We start from the raw sequence: 20,681 nt of genomic DNA, 5'->3' as shown, positions 1-20,681 counted from the left end.
GGTTCTGTTCTGCGACTTTTCTTTTCTTCCCTTTACCATTTAAACTCAGGTGCTGTATGTGCAGACTCTAAACCCACAGGAGCTCATGGTGAAATTAAATTTCAGCTTGCACAACACTGTGAGTGAAAGAGCTGTGAATGTTCCGAAGATTCAATATTGACTTCAATCTTTCACAAAGCTTTGGGAGTTTTATTGAAATTGTAGATATCATGACAACAGTGAGACACACATTTCCAGGTCTATCTACAGTGGGCCTGCCTGTGTAGAGATGAGTGCTGCTGTGAGACCGCGCTCTGCAGCCAGTGGATCGGTTGCAGTCTGGTGGTCCTGGGGGGTCACCACAGGGGCATCTGTCAAGAGCTCTGATGAGTGTTCACATCAAGGCCCTCCACTGATTACTGTTGTCCTGGCTGTGCTCAACATATGAGTGAGCCCCTGCACAGCTGCCACGCTTCACTTGTCAGGAGAGATTTGGTTGCACCAACTCTCTGACCTCCACATTCTGCTATTCTATTCTTCACACACTGACCTTGACTTTGACCAAATGATTGAGTCAGCCCTCAACTCACTGGTCTCATTCATCAAAAGTTAGTAAATCTTTGCGTAGATTTGCACATAAAAGCCCACGCTACTAAAAACCTACTCCGGATTCATGAAAGCTGCGGAAAACCCAGATTTGATCGTAAGCACATTTGTACGATCATGAATGCCAACCCATTGTAAATTGAAAGTGCGCTCCTGGTGATCAGTAATTAGCATAGACCCCTGCCCATGAAGGAGGCCATGACCACCATACAGTATAAGGAGGCGCCCTGGCGGAAACAAGAAAAGAAGGAGAGATTGAAAATCAAAGTTATTATGGGTGAAATGGAGATAAGAAAAATATTAAGTTTTCTTCTGATATTAGTGGTGTGACCGAGAAGGGTAAATCTAAGATCTGGTAAGAGGTAACAGATACTGTGGATGAAGTGTCCTCGGTTGAAAGAACCATTGAAGAGGTAAAGGGACATGTAACATGACATGATACACATATAAAAATACAAAAGCCACAGGAGGAGAAGGCTCTTCACAGTCACAGCTGCCTGCTGCAGAGGAGCGCATCGCTGGCAAACGCATAATTAGATGAAGCCTTGATGCGAATACGTGCGGTGCGTGCGCTAAATGACACCGATGACATTGGACATGTTGGTGTGAAACCTCTGCTTCACTTCCACTTGCGTGCCATAGGGGAACTGTAGGCTATTAATGTAATTATGCCATTGAGTATAGCAGGGATACGGCTCATGGATGGCTGGGATGTACCGGATGTACTGTCAGTAATCTCCTGCTGGAAAGTCTCAGGGGCCGTGGCTAAAAACCCAAGCACGGAGAGCACCTGTAAAGGTGCGGGGCTACTTTGCATGACTTCTTTTTGTTGGCAGTGTAGGTTCCAAAATGTTCATCAACTGCATCAATGCAAGTAAGGGAGACCTTAGGTTTACGTAAATGAATAAAAGATCAAAGAGGAATCTGGAACTTGTTTTTTCAGCACATCAGTTTGACAATCATATTTTAACTCATGTCCTGTTACTAGCCTTTTCTGGAGCTTTAAACAATATCTCATGGTCTTCTACACAAGTAGAAGTTGGTGTTTCAGTTTTGTGGTGATCACACAGAGTTTGATTCCCATTGGTTTTGCAAATTTCTTCCTTTAGAGAACGAAATCCTAACTTAATAGACTATGAAAATAGAACATGATTATTTCCTGGCTGTGGTTCCTTGGCCAAAACACATAGAGCTTTGAATTCAAATTAAACCATTGTTAGCCATTGATCTAATCTTCTCATTATGTATCCCTCCATCATCATCATCACAACCATCAGCACCTTCATCTTGTCAAACAGGTGATGCTTGATATGTTTGGTTGCAGTTGACAGTACTTCAAACCGATTTGGTTCATCAAGGACAATACTTGATAATGCAGTGGTGTGAGAGTCTGGGTGCTTGAACATGTGAGTGTGGGTACAGCCATCTGTTAGAGTATATGTGCTGTATGGAGATGTAAATGTGTGTGGGTGTGAGCCAGCAAGAGAAAGGGGGATAATCTCAGTTCCTTTTGGAAAGCATGCTGTTTTTATTTCATGCTGTTTATCTGCATGTTTGTTGTTATCAGAATAATGATGCTGTATAATGAGACTGCATGAAATGATGTGCAAATTTGCAAAGTGGCATTCTGAATTTATGCAGAATCCTCTGAATTCTAGTTTGATGGCTGATTTATTACACTGAGCATCAGAGATGCTTACTTGTGCAAAGGTGCATCATGTGTTGTTATGCATTAATGAGTAAACACTCATTGTAGTTGACCACTGAGGTCTACTAATTCATGTCATAAAAATAATGCTCATCAGCACCGCCCTGCTGCTCCAGCTCACCGTGTCTCTGAGGGCCGGCTCACTAATGCTGTATTGACTTACTGCACTTTTCCACTCTGTACTGTACCACTAGTGCTATATCTAGTTTAATGGACCTGCATGGGTCACATGACTTCCTGGATATGGCCTGTCCCCTAGGGGCAAATAACTGACAGGTTCATTATGGAACAAACTTCGAAGACCACACACAAGCTCTGTGATCATTGACGTCGGCTGTTTTATATTTGATTACATGTCTGTGTCATGATGTTTATATTCCATGAACACTGTGATTCTTTTTAGTTGTTCATGGCATGATTAGCTAATAGGGCCCTGCGATACTGCCATATGTTTCTATATATTGTGATTTATATTTGTATCTGTGTCTTTCGCAGGTTCCTATGAATGACTCTACCATGGACCGCATCATCTGTTGCCTGCTGGTCCTGGGAGCCACAGTGATGATCACCGATGCATGCCCCAAGTACTGTGTATGCCAGAATCTCTCCGAATCCCTGGGGACGTTGTGTCCCTCCAAAGGCCTTCTGTTTGTGCCTCTGGATATCGACCGCAGCACGGTGGAGCTTCGGCTGGGAGGCAACTACATCCTCCGCATCACGCAGCAGGACTTTGCCAACATGACGGACCTGGTGGACCTGACCCTCTCCAGGAACACCATCGGCTACATTCAGCCCTTCTCCTTCGGTGACTTGGAAACGCTTCGCTCGCTTCATCTGGACAACAACCGTTTATTGGAGCTCGGTCCTGATGACCTTCGAGGTTTGATCAACCTGCAGCACCTCATAGTTAACAACAACCAGCTGGGGCGCATCCATGACAAGGCTTTTGAGGACCTGGCACCTTCCTTGGAGGATTTGGATCTCTCCTACAACAACCTGATGTCGCTGCCCTGGGACTCGGTGCGCCAGATGATTAATCTGCACCAGCTAAGTCTGGACCACAACCTTCTGGACTTTATTCCAGAGGGCACCTTCGTCGACCTGGAAAGGCTGGCGAGACTGGACCTGACTTCAAACCGTTTGCAGAAGCTGCCCCCCGACCCTATCTTCGCTCGCGCCCAAGACTCAATGATACTGACGACGCCCTACGCTCCCCAGCTGTCCCTAAGTCTGGGCGGGAACCCTCTGCACTGCAACTGCGAGATGCTGTGGCTCCGGAGGCTCGAGAGAGACGACGACCTGGAGACCTGCGCCTCCCCTCCCACCCTAAAGGGTCGTTATTTTTGGAACATAAAGGAGGAGGAGTTTATGTGTCAGCCGCCTCTCATTACCCAGCACACCCACAGGATGCTGGTGCTGGAGGGCCAGACAGCCAGCCTAAGATGCGAAGCAACCGGAGACCCTTCCCCCACAATCCACTGGATCTCGCCTGACGATCGGCTGCTTGGGAACTCGTCCCGAACCGCGGTGTACAGCAACGGAACCCTGAGCATCACCATCACCACGTCCAAGGACTACGGCACCTTCACCTGCATCGCCGCTAATGTGGCAGGGGAGTCTACTGCATCCGTAGAGGTGTCCATCGTCCAGCTTCCCCACCTGAGTAACGGGACTGGACAGCCAGCGCAGCCTAAGTCCCGCCTCTCTGATATCACAGGAACCACCAGGATCAGCAAGGGGGCTCCCAAGAGCCAGCCAGAGAAAGCTGTGTCCGCCTCCGAGGTGACGGCTGTTTCAGCACTTGTTCAGTGGACGGTGAGCAAGTCGGCTCCCACGGTGAAGATGTACCAGCTCCAGTACAACTGCTCGGATGATGAGGTTCTGATCTACAGGTAAACACACACACATATTTAATTAGGAATAAAAATAATAATTCATTCATTCATTTTGATTTATTCCATTCATGGTATACATTCTTCACATGGTTGCACATATTTACATAATTTACACATTATCACATGAATGAAAAGGAGCAGGATGAAGAAATTTTATAATACCTGCCCCTCTCTGTTGTTATAATTACATTGGCTTACTTCAACACCAATATTATACTCTGTTTCAAAATATTAAAGATGATGAAACATAGTAGTGACAAGAAAACAAACAAAATAGCAGCGAACACCACTTGTCTATCTATCTTTTCTTTTTTCCCTTCTTTTTCTCTTTCTCCTTCTTCTTTTTTGTAGACGCTTATTTTTTCTTTTTTAAACATTTTCTGAAACTGAGACATACTTGTACAACTTTTCAATTCCTTGCTTTGTGAATGCCATAATTCTACACCTGCAACAGAAATACACATTTGATCTGATCTGTTGATCTGTTCTTTGCTTTAAACATTATTTTTAAGGTCTGAAGTTCTATTATATTGGCCACTTTCAACAATAATAATAATAACATTGAAGCTTATTGGTTGATAGATGGTTTATTTAAAGCCATACGGACATGGGCATGTAAAGTGACCAGCTCCAACAGAGGAACCAACAGGAAATTATCACCAACCCTGCAGCTGCACTCCTCTCCTCAGAGCTTTTCAGCTTCAGCAGTCTGGTCCCACTGCTGCGGTGCAATCTGTCCTCAAATGCAGCCTCTGAATTGGGACACAGCCAAACGACTTTTAGACTTTTATTACAAATGGGCAGAATAGAGCAAAAAAAAAAATACTATGATGAAGCTGTCACCATGGCAACCCACTCTAGACAATGTTAGAGAGTGGCTGGGGAAAATAGTGACTCATCTAGAAGTTAAAGCATCTGATCATTTTCGTAACAGATATGGCAGTGCTGTTGCGTTGGTCAAGTCTTATTGCTGCTCAAGGATCTTACAAAATAAATACTTTTTTGTTGCCATGGTAACAATAAACAGCGATTAACCAACAAAAAAGGTGGAATCAACATATTTTTATTCCAATTGTTTCAGTCTTAGCTGAATTTCCAGACTCTAATAACTGTTGAGTTCTTCTCATAGACAAACACTTTATACTGAGGGTAAATGGAGCTTAATGGTTGGATGTGGTTAAGCCGACCACTCTGAAATCCTAATTTACCCACAATTAACTGCACCACAGTCCTGATTTAGATCCAGAATTTAATGCTTTGTGCAGTGCAGCGGATGATTTTAAACATAATCTTTCTGGAGTCTGACTGTTGTATCTAAGCCACTGTCGAAATCAAAGCCTTTATGAAACCGACTCGTGGTTGTAAACACAGGCTGGTGTGTTCAGCAGCATGCTGTGTTTACAGAGTCAAACAGCACGACTCCCCAGTGGCATCAGTGTATTGCAGAGTCTACTATTATATTTAACACTGATGTTGTCACGCTCACATCCATCCATCATCCAGTGTCTGCATTGTCCATCAAACAGCAGCAAAGCCAACTCTTTCCCCCTCTTCAGCACCTTTTCGTCATTTGATTCCTCTCTCACTGAGCGCAGTGCTGAGCAGAGCTCGATTAGGCTCAGCCGTCACAACCTGGGGAATTTCTCTGCTCAGGAGGCGAGAGCTCCTGTCAGTCAAGCACTACTTGATGGGGATGAAATTGTATTAGCTGAGGTTTGTATTCTACCAGCACAGCTTCTAAAATGAATGTGAAAGCAACCAGAAAAAAGATCCAGTGACTTAATGCCATTTAAATCTCAAACTTTAAGCAAGATATTTAAAGCTACAGGCTTGGGACTGTGGCCTTGTTGTGATTATTTTATTTCCCTTCATGGGGAAACTTATTTCTTCCTTGTTTTACCTTGATAATTATGTAGGAAGAACGTTTTGTCAGTCCTGTGTGTAATTATACAGCAGAATCCCTGCAAACACTAATGTAATGTAATTAATTCTATTCAGCATTAATCATTTCTGTTGCATAAAACATTTTCATTTTGAAACTCATGAACATTATGAATATAAATATGTTGAAAGATGATAAAATGTAACAAATACTATTCATTTATAAATATTCACAAAGTACCGGTATATGCACCATTGTACACAGCACCACAGCACCTACATAGAAATGGCAGCTGCCGTCAGCTCCTCAGGGCCTCGTTTAGAAATACGTCATACATGCAAATCAGATCTGCAGAGTGTGCAACTTGTCATGAGGTTTAAAAACCACACTGACCTGGAAATGTTCAGAGCTTCACGTTGTGCTTGATGAGAAAAGGGGGCTCAGGTGGTGAAACAGTGAAAGAGATGAAAATGTTCTGCTCCTTCGTTGAGCTCCTTGTCAGATTATAGTGGCTTATGCATAAATTCACAAAGAAACATAGAGTTCCTTTGTGAACAGTCTCCTCACAAATGTGTAATGGCCTTTATACAGGTTTTGTGGCCTCCAACCTGAACCACCATACAGGTCATTTATTTTAACCTGACCCATACGAGTACCTCTGAACAATAATAAATGCTGACTGTACTGTCGGCAGCATAGGCTACATACCTTTAAGTCAAATAAGTGCTTCTTCAAGATTAAAGCAGAAGTAAGCGATCCGGTCGTTCTGGCTAACTTCCTGTCAGCCGATTTAGTTAGCAGTCCCCGCCCTCGTCCCTACGTCACCACATTCACGTGCATCCCTTGGCTGCACACACAGAGAGGACCGCCCCTTCATGCCGTTCTCTCTCCTCATTGGATAAAGGTTGTAGGATACAAGGAAAGTTTTCTCCTCGGCTTACAGCAGAGCAGAGTGACTGACAGACCCGTGTTTCAGACCAAACACTCTATATACGTAAGTGATTGCCGTCGGAAGATATAACTATTTAAGACTTATATTAACACAAACATTCCACTTACTTCTGCTTTAATTGATCTTTGTTGTGGTTACAGCATAAAGGGCCGTTATCACATGGGATTGAACTCTGCTCTCCATGTGTCATATTCCTCCATCCACCACAACCTCCTCCTCACATAGACTTACATCATGTTTTTCCCTTGCTCCTGTCATAATGGCCGCTAGATGTTGTCTAGCAACAAAACATAGTGACCTACTACTAGTCTCAGATATAAAGTGTTGTCTTGGATGGGTTGGGATTACCAGGAGCACTGAAGGTGGATGAGGATCCCTGATTCCTTGGAACAAAAAGATGAAAATATCAAAACTGGTGGACATACAATAAACGATTGTTAAATTTCCCAGGAGGCGTTCGGGTTTAGCTGTTTCTGCCAGTGAGATCACGGAGAGTAAAATGTGACATGCAGGGTGGGGATTTGGATTACAAGCTTAATTGTAGCTGCGTATGATCTGTGGCTGTAACAGTCACAGCAAGGACCTCAAACTGAACCTTGCTGAGCCACAATGATAATATCTGCTCAAGATATGATGAATTTGAACCTCAGCAAGCTTGGAGCTGAACCAACAAATCCGTAATCCTAATGCACAGACTCACTTGATCAATTAATGTGCAAGCAAAAGATGCACAATTTCTCCAGGGATTAAAACTGCTTTCATGCTGCCACGAGAATATGATTTTCTGCCTTAATAAGAACAGCCTCTGTGCTGTGCATTGTTCTGAAAGCAGCCTGAAACGCTTCACAGATTGATTCATGAAAGCTGACTTGAATTCACGAAAGTTGAGCAGAGACAACTCTCTGCAAAAGTTTAGATAAGGATGGAAGTTTGGAAGCAGCCCTGTAGCTGCTGGGATTCAAGGGATCCCGACAACTTAATCTTTTCAGCCGTGTCCCGCTGTTGTGCTCAGGAGGTAAGAGTTGTCAGCTGTTTCCTTTTCAAACACTGGAGCCGGAGGACAATGTTATCACTGCTGCAGTTTCCATGATTGGCACATTGTTACTTGAACTAAAGGTTTTATGTTGGATGGGTGATTATAAAGGCCTGAGGGCCCGGAGAACTTATTCAAAACCAGAACAGTCTTCAAGAATGTGCTGTTGTCTGCCTCAAAAAGAAATTAAATTCCTGAAGAGTTGAACGACTAATGTCTGTGAGAGTGGTATGATCAGAAGCCAAATATGTGCTCAACTAGAGGTTAGTTATCAACTACTTGAATAGATGACTAAAATCCTCTATCTGGTTAAACTGAAAAGCACCAAGGTGTAAAAAAGTGCTTGTGGCTAAAAGTCGATGTTGAGTTTCTGTCAGTCAAACACAACTGACATGTGACTAATGACATATACTGTTTCTCTGGCCTGAGAACTGATGGAAAATAGGATAGAAATTAACTGATGATTTGAAAGGGGTTGATAAAGGGTTTAATACTGTAGGGATAACTTACTCATTATAACCTAAACATTCATGTTTACCTTTATCGTTCACTAGTTAAAATTGATTAAATTTGAGTTCTCTTGGAAACATGACAGCCCTCTGTTTGACTGTCAGTTTGCGAGACAAGACAATGAAATGCATATATGTAGAATACTGTATAATAATATCATCAATTTTGTGTCTCCAATAAAAAAAAGAATAAGCCTGAAATGAATGTGGTCATAAGGCTGTAGGAGCACAAACTTAAACATGCATAGAGAGAGAAATGTGCACCGTGTACTGCCGTCCTTTCTAACACCACTATAAATGTTTCATCTCTCATCATCTCTTATGCACAGTGAAAATACCGTCTGTTTAATAAACCATGCATCACTGTGAAAGAGCCAGTTTTATTTGTTGATACAATGTTATGTATTCATGTCTAAAAATGGGCTCCAGTGTGTACATACAGATTCACAAGGGCGATGGGCTCAGAGTATCGCTCTCAGCCTGTGCAGTTACCTTCAGCGCTATAAACTGGGACACACTTGTGCTAAACTCTTAACACACTCTTAATTTCTATGATGAAATACATCATTGCAGCTTGCAAACCAAAAGTGACTCTAACATAAAGAAGTTTATTAACAATCAGATGATGTAGATGAGTTAAAAGAAAAATGAAAATGCTTCAGAAAACCCTGAGCTCAGCCTTGAACAAACCTTTGATCTAATGTGAGGGTTGTTTTCATAAAGAATCTACACAATCTTGGGTTCTAAGTGGTCAAGTGGTTAGGGAGCACGTACCATGTTGGCATATGCCTGAAGCGCTGATTGCCATTTCAACTCCCCGAACAAGACGTCTGTCTGTCTCTCTACACTTTCCTATCAAATAAAGGCAGAAAATGCCAAAACATATCTTTGGAAAAAAGAATTAACACAATCTTAACCAGACTATATAATATCCACCTAGCACCTATTGGAGTGACTTTTATTTGTATAGCATATGTCTAAAATATAAGCACAAATACATAAACATACATATTTGTATAGGGTAGACACATTATTACACATACTATATATGCATGTACGTTTGTAGAAATTCAATATACAGTATACATATATATTCTATATGCATGTCAGGTGCAGTGTATGTATCGTAAAACTTAGGATAGGACATAATTGACAGGCAACCAGTGAAATGTAGTGCTTGAATTAAAATCACAGTTTTCTCTGGTTTGAGAAGTCATTAAAACACAAGTCAAAAACACATGGAACAAGGGTGTAGGTGGAAAAGTTAGAGATCATAACATACACTGCAGTGCAGTTAAATGGCACAGATGCTTAATTGCAAGCAGGAGATATTCAATGCTACACACACAAACACAGAAAAGTGTGTGAGCTGCAGTAGAGCTGCAGAGTCAGGCAGTGAAGAACAAGCAGTCAGAGGCCACAGGATTTCTCCTTGCAGCACCTCAGTGTTTAGGCTGGAGCAATAGGCCAGGAGACTATTTGGCATGACCTCGACCGTATTCTGCTCAGAGAAAAAGCCTTAAGAAATCAATAAAGATAATGAATAATTTTTCAGAGATTGTTTGCAGCTGCAGCAAAAGAATCCTGAGCCATGAAATACTGTAATGTCTGTGGACAGGAAGGATGCAGCCCGCAGTAATGATTTATTTGTTTTGTCAGCTCTGTCTTTGAACTGGGAAAATATGTAGATTATTGAAACTGTAACTGACAAATCTCTCGCAGAGCTTTAAGAACCCTCAGCCGAAGGCCCATCTCCTCCTCCGTCTGCGCTCCCACTCCTTTCCCTCTCCGGTTCACACACTGATTAATGTTATGGCCTCACGCCATCATGGAGAACTAAGCAGACCACTTGACAAATTGCCTTTCGCAGCCTGAAGAGGCGGCGAAAAAACTTTTATCTCCCTGTGATAAGCATGGTCATGGGTTCTCTGGAGTTGGGCTTCTGTTCCTATAAATGAAAATGAATTAGCCACTCCATACAGACAACCTGAAAACAATTAGCACCAGATACATGAACAAGCAGGGGTATAGATTAAACATCACTCAAACGATTTGTTCCTGATCCCAGGCAGCCAATTATAACACTGTAATCAAGAGTGGCACAAGTTGTTTTCCATTTTGTTGGAAAACAGCTCCATTTGTTTGAGCTCTGGCAGCTAATGAAGACAAACACTGAGATGATGATGTTTTTGACCCTGGACTAATTTATGATCTCTGTGGTCAGTGATTTTGTCCTGACAACATATTGCACCCCACTGTAATGAATGTCTCCTCCACCACCCCTGTTGCCACATCTTTTAGGTTTTGTCAGGTGTAGGTACAGGCTTGGTGAACGATTATGGTGTGAGTAAAAAACAACTACTGTGTCAAGTTAATCCATTGAAGTGGAGTGTTGTCATACCTTTGCTGAACCTTCCTGCTCCAATATCTCTGTGAGGTCTCCTGGTTGGACTGCAACAGTGAGACCAGCCCTGTAATCACAAACTCATTTTAGTTCAGGGGCCACAAACCCAAAAGAACTTTTAATTTTTCCCTTTGTTTTAGTGCATTATTAAGATGTTTACAGTAAATGGACTATCTTTTTACAAAACATATTATGAACAACCTGAAATTTCTTGTCTCTCTCTTCTGTCTTCTAAGTAATTTTCACACTTGGCCTGAGGGCCGGATTAGACCCTCTGCTGGGCCGGTTTTGGCCCGCGGGCTGCACGTTTGACACCCTAAAGAACTAAAGATTCAACACCCTGCTTTGCTTCGTGGCTGCTGATGGTGTCTTCGGAAGGAAATATATGAGTAGCATCATTTAAACAGCAGGTGGAAGAGTAACTGTGAATGTACAACCCTCACCCCCCTCCTGCTGGCCGCCGAGCAGCTTGCCTTGGGCTGTGGGAGGCTCATTGTCTTTCTCTGGGGCTGTTTGACATCTTTACACACACACACAAACACAAACATCCTTGTAATGCTAACTTTGTGAGGACACACATTGACATAATGTATTCCCTAGCCCCTTACCCTAATCTTAACCATTCAAAACAAATGCCTAACCTTAACCATTACTCTTAACCTAATTTAAACCTAATCATAACCTAAAGTCTTAACCCTCAACCGCCCTAGGAAAAAGTGAGGACCGGCCAAAATGTCCCAAAAATGTTCTCACTCTTTTGGTTAAAAACTTTTGCCAGTCCTCACAATGTAGTAAGTACAAGAACACACACACACACACACACACACACAGACACAGACACAGCATTACAGCTGAGCTTAACAGCCCAGCACCTGACACTCCCTTGTGTTGTTGTTGCCACCACAAGGACACGTGCCAGGTCCCACTAGTCCGAACCTATCTTGGATGGCGCTTCACTTCCCAGTCTTTTGTGCCTTTCTTGGGTTTTCTACTTATTTATTTATCACTGCTCCAGAGCTCCTATATCAAATGGACCCTCTGTTCACTGTAGCAGGACAGATGGCTCTGAGAGATAAAGCCAATTACTGTTGGCTGTCTGTTAAAGCAGTCGCCACAGAGAGGTAGCGGTACAGAGAAAACTCCAGGGAATGCAAATGGAACTCCTGGCTCTCCTTTAATGAAATGAAATCATGGCGAATAGAGCTCGCATTACCATTGACAGCAGCTCATTAAATCTGCAACTGAAACTACAAGTGTACTGTGTTTAATACTGATGTCTTAATCACTTATAGCATGTATTGTTCCATCCTGTAGTTTTTACAGCTGCCTCTTAAAAGATACCAGGCTGTTACAGAGGAAGCCACCTCTGTCTTAGTTAATCTGTAGTAGGTATTAATTGTTTTCCCTCTCTGTGTTCAGGATGATCCCGGCCTCCAGCAAAGCCTTCCTGGTGACCAATCTGGTGTCCGGGACTCGCTACGACCTGTGCGTGCTAGCGGCCTGGGATGACAGCGCCACCACGCTGACGGCCACCAACGTAGTGGGCTGCACACATTTCTTCACGCAGGACGACTACCCTCAGTGTCAGTCTATGCCCAGCCAGCTGCTGGGAGGCACCATGATCCTGGTGGTGGGAGGAATCATCGTGGCCACGCTGCTCGTGTTCATCGTCATCCTCATGGTGCGCTACAAAGCCGGAGACGCTGAGCCGCCAGTGGGGAAGCTGACCAGCGTCAACGAAACGCACTCTCAGACCAACGGGGGTCGACTCGGGCAAAACGGACTTCTGCTGTCCCAGTCGCAGCTGCCTCCTCCTCAAACCGAGCCCAAGTTCAAGGCCAAAGTGACTCTGCAGGACGAGGTGGTGGAGTTCAAGTGTGGCTCCCTCCAGAGCAGCCTCACCTCCTCCTCATCGTCCTCAGGCTCCATGCCCGGGGCCTCGTACAGCCCCAACAGCACGCTCGCCAGCATTTGGAGGTCAGCTCCCTCCAAGCCGCGGACCAACCTGGACCACCTCCTGGGGGCCTTCACCTCGCTCGAGCTGCGGGGGGCACAGGGCCGCGACCCGGGAGCCTCCGGCAGCAGCACGTTGAAGGCGACGACGAAGCCGCACACCGACCGGGAGCCGCTCCTGGGCCGGACGCTGGACTCCAGCCTCAGCCGGCTCCTCATGCTACCTCTGGACCCCAAGCTGAAAAGAAGCCAGTCCTTCGACATGGGAGACACGACGGGCGCCGGCGCCACTCAGCCGTGTAACAAACCATGCAGGATCAGCAGCATCTGGACTAAGAGGAGCATGTCTGTGAACGGCATGCTCCTGCAGTGTGAGGAGGAGGGGGACACAGGGGGGAGCAAGGGGACAATAGACAGCGCTGACTGGGTGATGGAGAGTACTGTCTAGAACGACGGAAGGTCTCAAATTATCAAACACTGCCCAACCAGGCGACCAACAGCCATGCCAAGACAGACCTCCTGGTCTACGAGCCTTTGTCCTGCATGAAGCACACTTAATTACCTCTCCACTGCTCAGACCCTGGGACACAGGACGAGGGGTTTCCACAGTCAGAGCCAAATACACACATTTTGGAACAAGCCCTTTGGATTGTTTTGCCTCACACTTTGTACAGGGGACAAACTCAAATGATCACCCAAGAGTTACTGACAGGAAACGAGTGTGCTCTCATGCTCATGGACTCCTTATAGTGCATAAATTTAAAGTATGTAATAATATTAAAGTTTTATATTTTTATTTTGCTGGTCAAACACAAATGATCCATTACTGGTCTCTGCAGGAAACCAGCGGTTCCACTGTAAAATCTTCCTCTGTACATTGATCGTACAAACTGATGCAGTTGAAATTCTCCCGACTGAATGGTGCAGTATGTGTAGATGTAAAGCTTTGATGCATTAAGATTTAAGGAAAAAAAATTACGCACAGAGTTTTTGTGTGAGTATATTTACTTTCTATACAAAGTATATATTTGAGGGGGGTCACTCAATAATTCTGAATGCTAATCATATCAGATTTTATGTAAATGTATAGATTATAAAAAAAAATATATTAAAAAAAACCCATCATCTCCTAAACTATGGCTGTACTGTGTGTGAAGACTCAGTTTATAGTTTAAAAGATGCCAAATTGCTGAAGAGGAACGTGGCCAGACATTGAAGCCTCTGTAGTTTGTGTACATTAGATTAGTCCAAGTTTTTATCGTTCTAACTTTGAAAGTTATTTATTTTAAAGACAAACTCCCTGTTTTGCATCCAAATTGAACATTTGACAGAATCAGGATGTGTGTTTTCAGAGGATCATTCTGGATTATTACACTCTGACTTTTGCTGTCAGTCTGTGTCATTGATAATGAACCTGCGCTCACCAACAAGAACAGGCAGAGTATCTGAGACAACCCAGATCCTCTGTCAACCTTCAGTCCACCCACTGCTACATCTAGGTGGAGTAGCTGCTATCGGGCAGATTAAGAAAAAACCAAGACATTGTACTTGGCTCAATGTACCCATTCTGAACCAAAGTAGGTCAGTGTGTGCAGTATCCAGCCCATCATCAGCCCCTCTCAGCCTGCTGCAGGACATGGAAACTGAGAGGTTTGCCCATGTTTTTTTTTTAACCTGGCATTGAAGCCACAATAACAGTATTACCCCAACCCCTGTCATTATACAAATCCCCCAACCTGAACAACCACAAAGGTCATTTATTGTCTTTTGGATTAGTCACTACAGTGGCAGCGTACTGGAGCTCTGTTTTCATGGTCACTGTGATAACAGTCGTGGCATGGTTTAGAAAAGGATCTTAATTTGGGTTATGATAAGTACGAGATGATTAAAATAAGTACTTTAGTTGGTCATGGTTACAACACAAACAAGCTATTTTTACATGGTAATCAAACACCACTCTCCTGTGTCATATTCATCCAACCACCACAGCCTTTAAGTTTTCTGGAGACACAAGTTGTATAAAACCAGAATTTCCCTTTCAACACTTGATGTATTCATTTTTTGGGGGGAGTAGCTCAACTTTATAATTCAGTCTGTTAAAATATACAGGACAGTTTAATGAGTCCACAAAGTTTTAAGTTGTTTCTCTCAACAAGAACCCATCCTAGAGTTTGTTTTGAGTTTGTGCTTTGACTCATATTCTACAATGACTGTTGTCAAAGACACTTTACTGGGAACTAAAATCCTCCACCTTCTCCTCATGCACTGGTCAATGTTCATAGATATGGATTTAATATTTGTTTAATAAGTAAAACTAATAATGAAAATATTTCATGAAAGTTCTTTGTCCAGAGTTTAAATATGAACCTTTTTATTGTCAGGTGTTGCATGGTTCTGCTGAACTGACCCATGACACAGTTTAGTCCAGTGTATACACTCATGTTGTCATTTCTCATGTGTTATCTGAATGACTTTTTTGTGATATTTCTGATATGACTGCGTGTGTACAGTGTCTCTGTATATTGGATTTTTTTTGTACCATACTCCAGCTGGAACATGTTTCACTTCACAGTAGCAGCAGCCACAGCTTCACTCTGCTGTTGCGGTGCAGCTGTGCACATTTCTCACCTGGAGCTGTAAAAGATAATTGTGTGGTCAAATTTGTTGTTTTTGCTACTAAGATGAAACTAAAAAAAAAAAACTCCTGAGACAGCTGTGTCCTCCGAGTTTTTCTTGTTGAACTGCAGGAGCTGGTCTGCATGGGGACAGTGGTGATTAGACTGATATGAGAGGAACCGAGAGAATTGGGATTGAATCAAAAGATGATGGTAATTTGATCAATTTATAGTTGACTGGATAAAATTTAGATTTGCATTTAACAGCTGGGTTATTTTTGGCCATATTTGGGTCATACCACTGTAAGGTACAAAGCCAGTAGAGGGTCAACATAAAACCAAGTACTAGACATGGTGTAAATTCAAGATGCAGGCTAGAATAACCCCCATGTGGTTGTCTGTCTCTTTCACTCAGTTTAGTGTCAGGGGAGGGGGCTGCCTTGAGGAGGTCTCAAGATGATTAGTGACTATCTATGGTGCCTGCATACCTCCCAATGCAATAATGGTGGAATCCAATCCAATCCGACTTTATTTGTTGAGCACCTTAAAAGCATCCACGGTGAGCCAAAGTGCTGTACAGAATAATAAATAAAGAACATCAGAAATAAAAGACATGATAGCTCATAGAAGGCATTAAATTACATTCCAACTACAAATAAAATGAATTAAAACACGAGTTAAAATAATAGCCCTAAAATAAAATCACATAAAGTCAGTGTCTTACTGTACTAGGGGTCAAAAGCCAAGGAGAAGAGGTGGGTTTTAAGAAGAGATGGAAATTCACATCACTAAGCAACATTCAACTCTAACCATGACTACTTTATTTCTAACCAAGGTCACTCTGGAAATTGCTACAATGTGTCTCATGAAATGACCCAAAAGAACTTTGTATTTGCCTCAGATGACAATTCAATAGATGAGGAGTTTGTATAATGGATAGAATCATGGAGTCCGGTTTATGACTTTATAACTTTCTGGCATATAGTATTAGCAGCACCAACGCCTGGAGGTGTGTGCATCACAAAATGAACTTAGGACTGTGAGTCTTGTGGTGTTAATCACACCCTGCTGTAAAAAAGTACAGGACAGAATGAACCCTGGTGGTTATGGCACAAAGATGTAGCTCCTCCAAACTGTTACTACATGTTAGAGATGTCGCAGCCCATGGTCAGTCTGCTTGGTCATCTTGTCTTTTCTCTGATATCCATGGCGACAACACAACAGTGCTGAAGAAAGAGTCATTATCGTCTGTGGATGTTCTGCTCACGGCCGTGATCCCTGTTCTCTGTCATGGTACAGAGAACAGAGGGAACAGTGACTCATTAAGTGATGAAAAAAAAGGAAAGGGTAAGATACAAGGATGATTCTGGATACATATACCAGATCAGATACTGTATTTAAATACTTGATATACTTTTTATACAACAATAAACAGGAAAAATTAACAACTCCCACAAGTGTGTGCAGTGACATATGCAGGTAGACATGGAAGAGTGAGAGAGAGAGAACAGAAATATAGTACATCAAATGATTTAGTTTGTTTGCTAATACAAGGTCAGGTAAACGGCTAAAATTCTTTAACATATAAGTGGTCATGCTCAAACATGGATTGTCGTCCATCATCCTACTGAAATGCTGTCCAGTGGTAGTGAAAAACTGCCTCCAGTTTTGCAAGAATCCTAGTATTAATCCAAACAATGAATTTATGACAGAACTGCAACTACAATGACTAATGTATTATGATTTATACTTGTTTACTGGCTACAGATGGTGGTGCAGTGGTTAGCACTGTCACCTGAGCACCACCCAGTGAACGAAAATATCCAGTCAACATGCACATGTTTTATGTTGACATTTTGTTTCGATTGTTTCTCTAATCACCGTTGCTTTAATCAAATTCAAATAGATCTGTCCTCAACAGTTTCGTTTTTATAGCAATGTTTTTGACACATGAGCAGCTGAGTCCTGTTAGCCACTTACCCTCCATTCAAATAAATGGTGTTTATGTCTTAAATTGCAGCTTTGGCCCTGAGGCTGTTGTTCACAGGCTGTTCGCCCACTCCTCCCACTCAGGTTTGTTTTTGAACACCTGTCAATCATCTTGATGGGCTGTCACCTTGTCTCAGAATGGGGCACCTGGCCTCTGTATAACTGCAGAGAAAAACAACCAATCTGCAATTGAAAATAGATCCAATTGGAGGTTTGTGACGAACACATGAGCATTACAGATTCATGAAATATCTAAATTATTTGCTTGTTATTTCAGTGTTCCAAGAAGCTGGTGAATGATGGGTATATGTTATTGCATTGACATGGTGATTTATACTTACCCAGTTTGTAGCATTTATAGAATTGAACAGTAAGTTAAGATATGAATCACATTATATGTTCTGCTGTGTGTTTTGGTTCCCATGACAATACTGGTTCTTTTTATATTTTTGGGGAAGTAGATTCTGCTATGTCTTACCTGGTCCCTCTCGTTCCAGTGCAGCTCAATAAAAACACATGCATATTTCTACTGGAGCGTCACAGCCATGAAAATATTTTGACTTAGTTCCATATGCATACAGCTTCATACAAATGTATGATACTGTCAGGCAGTGTGAAGTGTAATGCTTGTACATGGGGCTACTTATAGGGAAAGGAAAAGGAAGGTGAGTGAAGATAAAGTCAGACAGACCAGACACACTGATCCTCTCAGGAGCTCCACCTCAGGGTAAAACTGAAGGTTTTTACACAGGTCACCGAAACTCTCCTCTACCAACCACTGTGAATATTTTAACTGAACAGCATCTTAAAAAGTTCACAATCAAAAAAAGCTAATTGCCATCGTGCTGGACAAAAGGCCACGTGATGACCAAAAGTTGAGAAAGGCTAGAAGTCAGCAAGTCAAAGAACTCATTAGGCATTATCCTCTGCAGACCCTCAATATCCAAATTCTCCAAATCCATTGGGAAAGACACTCTTGCCCTCCGAGGGCAAGCTGAAAGTAAGCACAGCCACACTGAAGTGCAGTCGGTGAAGTTAGAGTCAAAGATGAAGCCAGAGGTCAGTCTGTAAACTGTGATGGATTTTTAAAACAGATGCTTGAGTTTCAACATGAATTTCACAATTATGTCCAAAAATACAGAAATAAGATTTAATCATCTGGTTTTATCATTTAATAATGATCAGTTTAATCCGAAGCAGTCTAAGAGGTTTAAAAACAATGGGACTTGATTTAAGGGACGCTTGAAAGGAGGGGCCACTCCAGGTCACCCTGGCTCTCTTGATTGCAGTGCTGGTAGGGGCGGGGCCCTCCTGTCTGCAGTGCTAAAATTATAGCTAGCCAGTGAGTTATTTTGAGGTCAAGAACAGATGGTGGTCATGGTTAAAAAAGATTCAGTTGTTATCTGCTGGTAGAAGCAAATGCTAGTGATCCTGACGAACAACCATGAGGAGTCAGTTTGTATCAGATAAAATCAAAAGGTATCATTTGAGCAAAAGGTGACACTGTTGTAAATAATGCTTGTACCTGAGCTCAGCCTCCAATGCAGCACAATAATTTCTGTAAACAGCGTCTATTCCTTTATATATTTATTTACTAAGCAAATAGAATGATCTTTGGAAGTGTCCGTGGTGAGTGTTTGCATTAAAAGACAAATATCATGCTTTACAGACTCATATAGCAAGGACAAACATTGTGCTTTTGTCATCTCTGCTGACGGATCTTCACACAGACCTCATGATCTCTGGCCTCTCAGAGCATCAGGTGCCACCAGCCCCACATTAATCGGCGGTAGAATTAAACAGTCACTTTGCATAGAAATCAGAGCCACACATAGATCTGCTGTGCTTACAATACGTCCCACAGCATGCTAAAGCGCTGGTTGATCCGGCTCATTCTGACATGAATTCAATTGGTCGGAATAGAGGACTGTAATTACTGGGGACAAAAGGGACGTGGTCACAGCTGAAATGCGTTACTGACCACCCACCAAATGCAAATTCAATCAAAAGCTTAGCCAGAGGTGATCAGTGGCTGCAGCTCTAATCAAAGCAATCTTAATAGTCGTGGTAAATTAATCAGCCACACTGGATTGAAGTATTCACAGCCATGTTCTGCTTTAATCTGAGATCCATGGAGGAAATAAATAAATCAAGCACGAGAGCTGCAGACAGCAAACGCAGACGTCCTGTGTCCAGCTGGAGACATCACACAGAGCTTCTGACACACATGCTGTCAACACAGGCATCTATAGAGATACGTGAAACACATAAAACAGTAAATCCTGCACATAGGCTCAACCCTCCATGCTCTATTGCTTTACTTATAGGTCAAGGTTGCAGAGGCAGAATGACTAAGGAAGAAGTTCTAGACTCAGCCCAAGTTGGGCCCATAAGCTCCCAGATGTGCCCTGCACTATCCAGATGCAGATTCAAATGGCTAAGTATGCTATATGTGGTATACATGCATTATAGTCAGATATAATGATGCATTAATATCAGATGTAAATGGGGTCATTCTATGATTTATTTCACCTTTTTGCTAATACCAGTTAATTGTTAATCAAACCAGACAAATGATCATACATATTCTTAATCTTTGCTACAGCGTCCCCACTGAACTGAAACACAAGTTACATGGAGACATGCTGTGATGTGTGAAAGCGGGCTGATGAAGCTGATGGTTTGCCACTGTGTTTTCTTCTGTTTGAAGGACATACATGGACAAGTGTAGATAATGTTCACATTCAGTAGATCACTACTGCCCCAGTGTGGCCAGGGTTAACTACTACACAAGTTGAGCAGTTCTTGACCTAATATGGAATAGTACAGTTATCCAATGGGGCTATTTACTATGACACAACCCAACAGATGGACTCAGTAGAACAACACAGGCAAGAAATTCCACTAATTAACCTAAATGACCCAACACACACCTCCGGGCTCTGTAAGGCCTATTTAATCAAGAATAAAAGTGAAGGAGCGCTGCATCACATACTGTAGAGTTTTTTCTCTGCACAGTACAGGCCATCTACTGGAGGCGGACTTAAGTATTAGCACAACATACTTCAGAAACATACATGTAAAACATTTGAGAGATTGTTTGGTTAGTTATCGCACTTTACATCTACTGGGAAAGAAGAAAATAACTAACAAAAA

General features: G+C 42.6%; 1 protein-coding gene across 1 annotated transcript; it reads left to right on the top strand.

Moving 5' to 3' along the window:
* Window positions 1–2,791: 2,791 nt before the first annotated feature.
* lrfn2b (leucine rich repeat and fibronectin type III domain containing 2b) lies at window positions 2,792–13,369 on the top strand (the record flags this gene model as incomplete). The annotated part of the gene is made up of 2 exons (XM_084000478.1): window positions 2,792–4,185; window positions 12,388–13,369. The coding sequence occupies exons 1-2, from the start codon at window positions 2,795–2,797 to the stop codon at window positions 13,367–13,369; spliced, it is 2,373 nt and encodes a 790-aa protein (XP_083856604.1). The 5' UTR covers window positions 2,792–2,794.
* Between the last annotated feature and the right edge of the window lie 7,312 nt (window positions 13,370–20,681).

This window comes from Trachurus trachurus (assembly GCF_905171665.1).
Source record: "Trachurus trachurus genome assembly, chromosome: 24".
Classification (NCBI taxonomy): domain Eukaryota; kingdom Metazoa; phylum Chordata; class Actinopteri; order Carangiformes; family Carangidae; genus Trachurus; species Trachurus trachurus.
The sequence above is the reverse complement of the archived record's forward strand: the minus strand, read 5'-3'. Positions and strand labels throughout refer to the sequence as shown.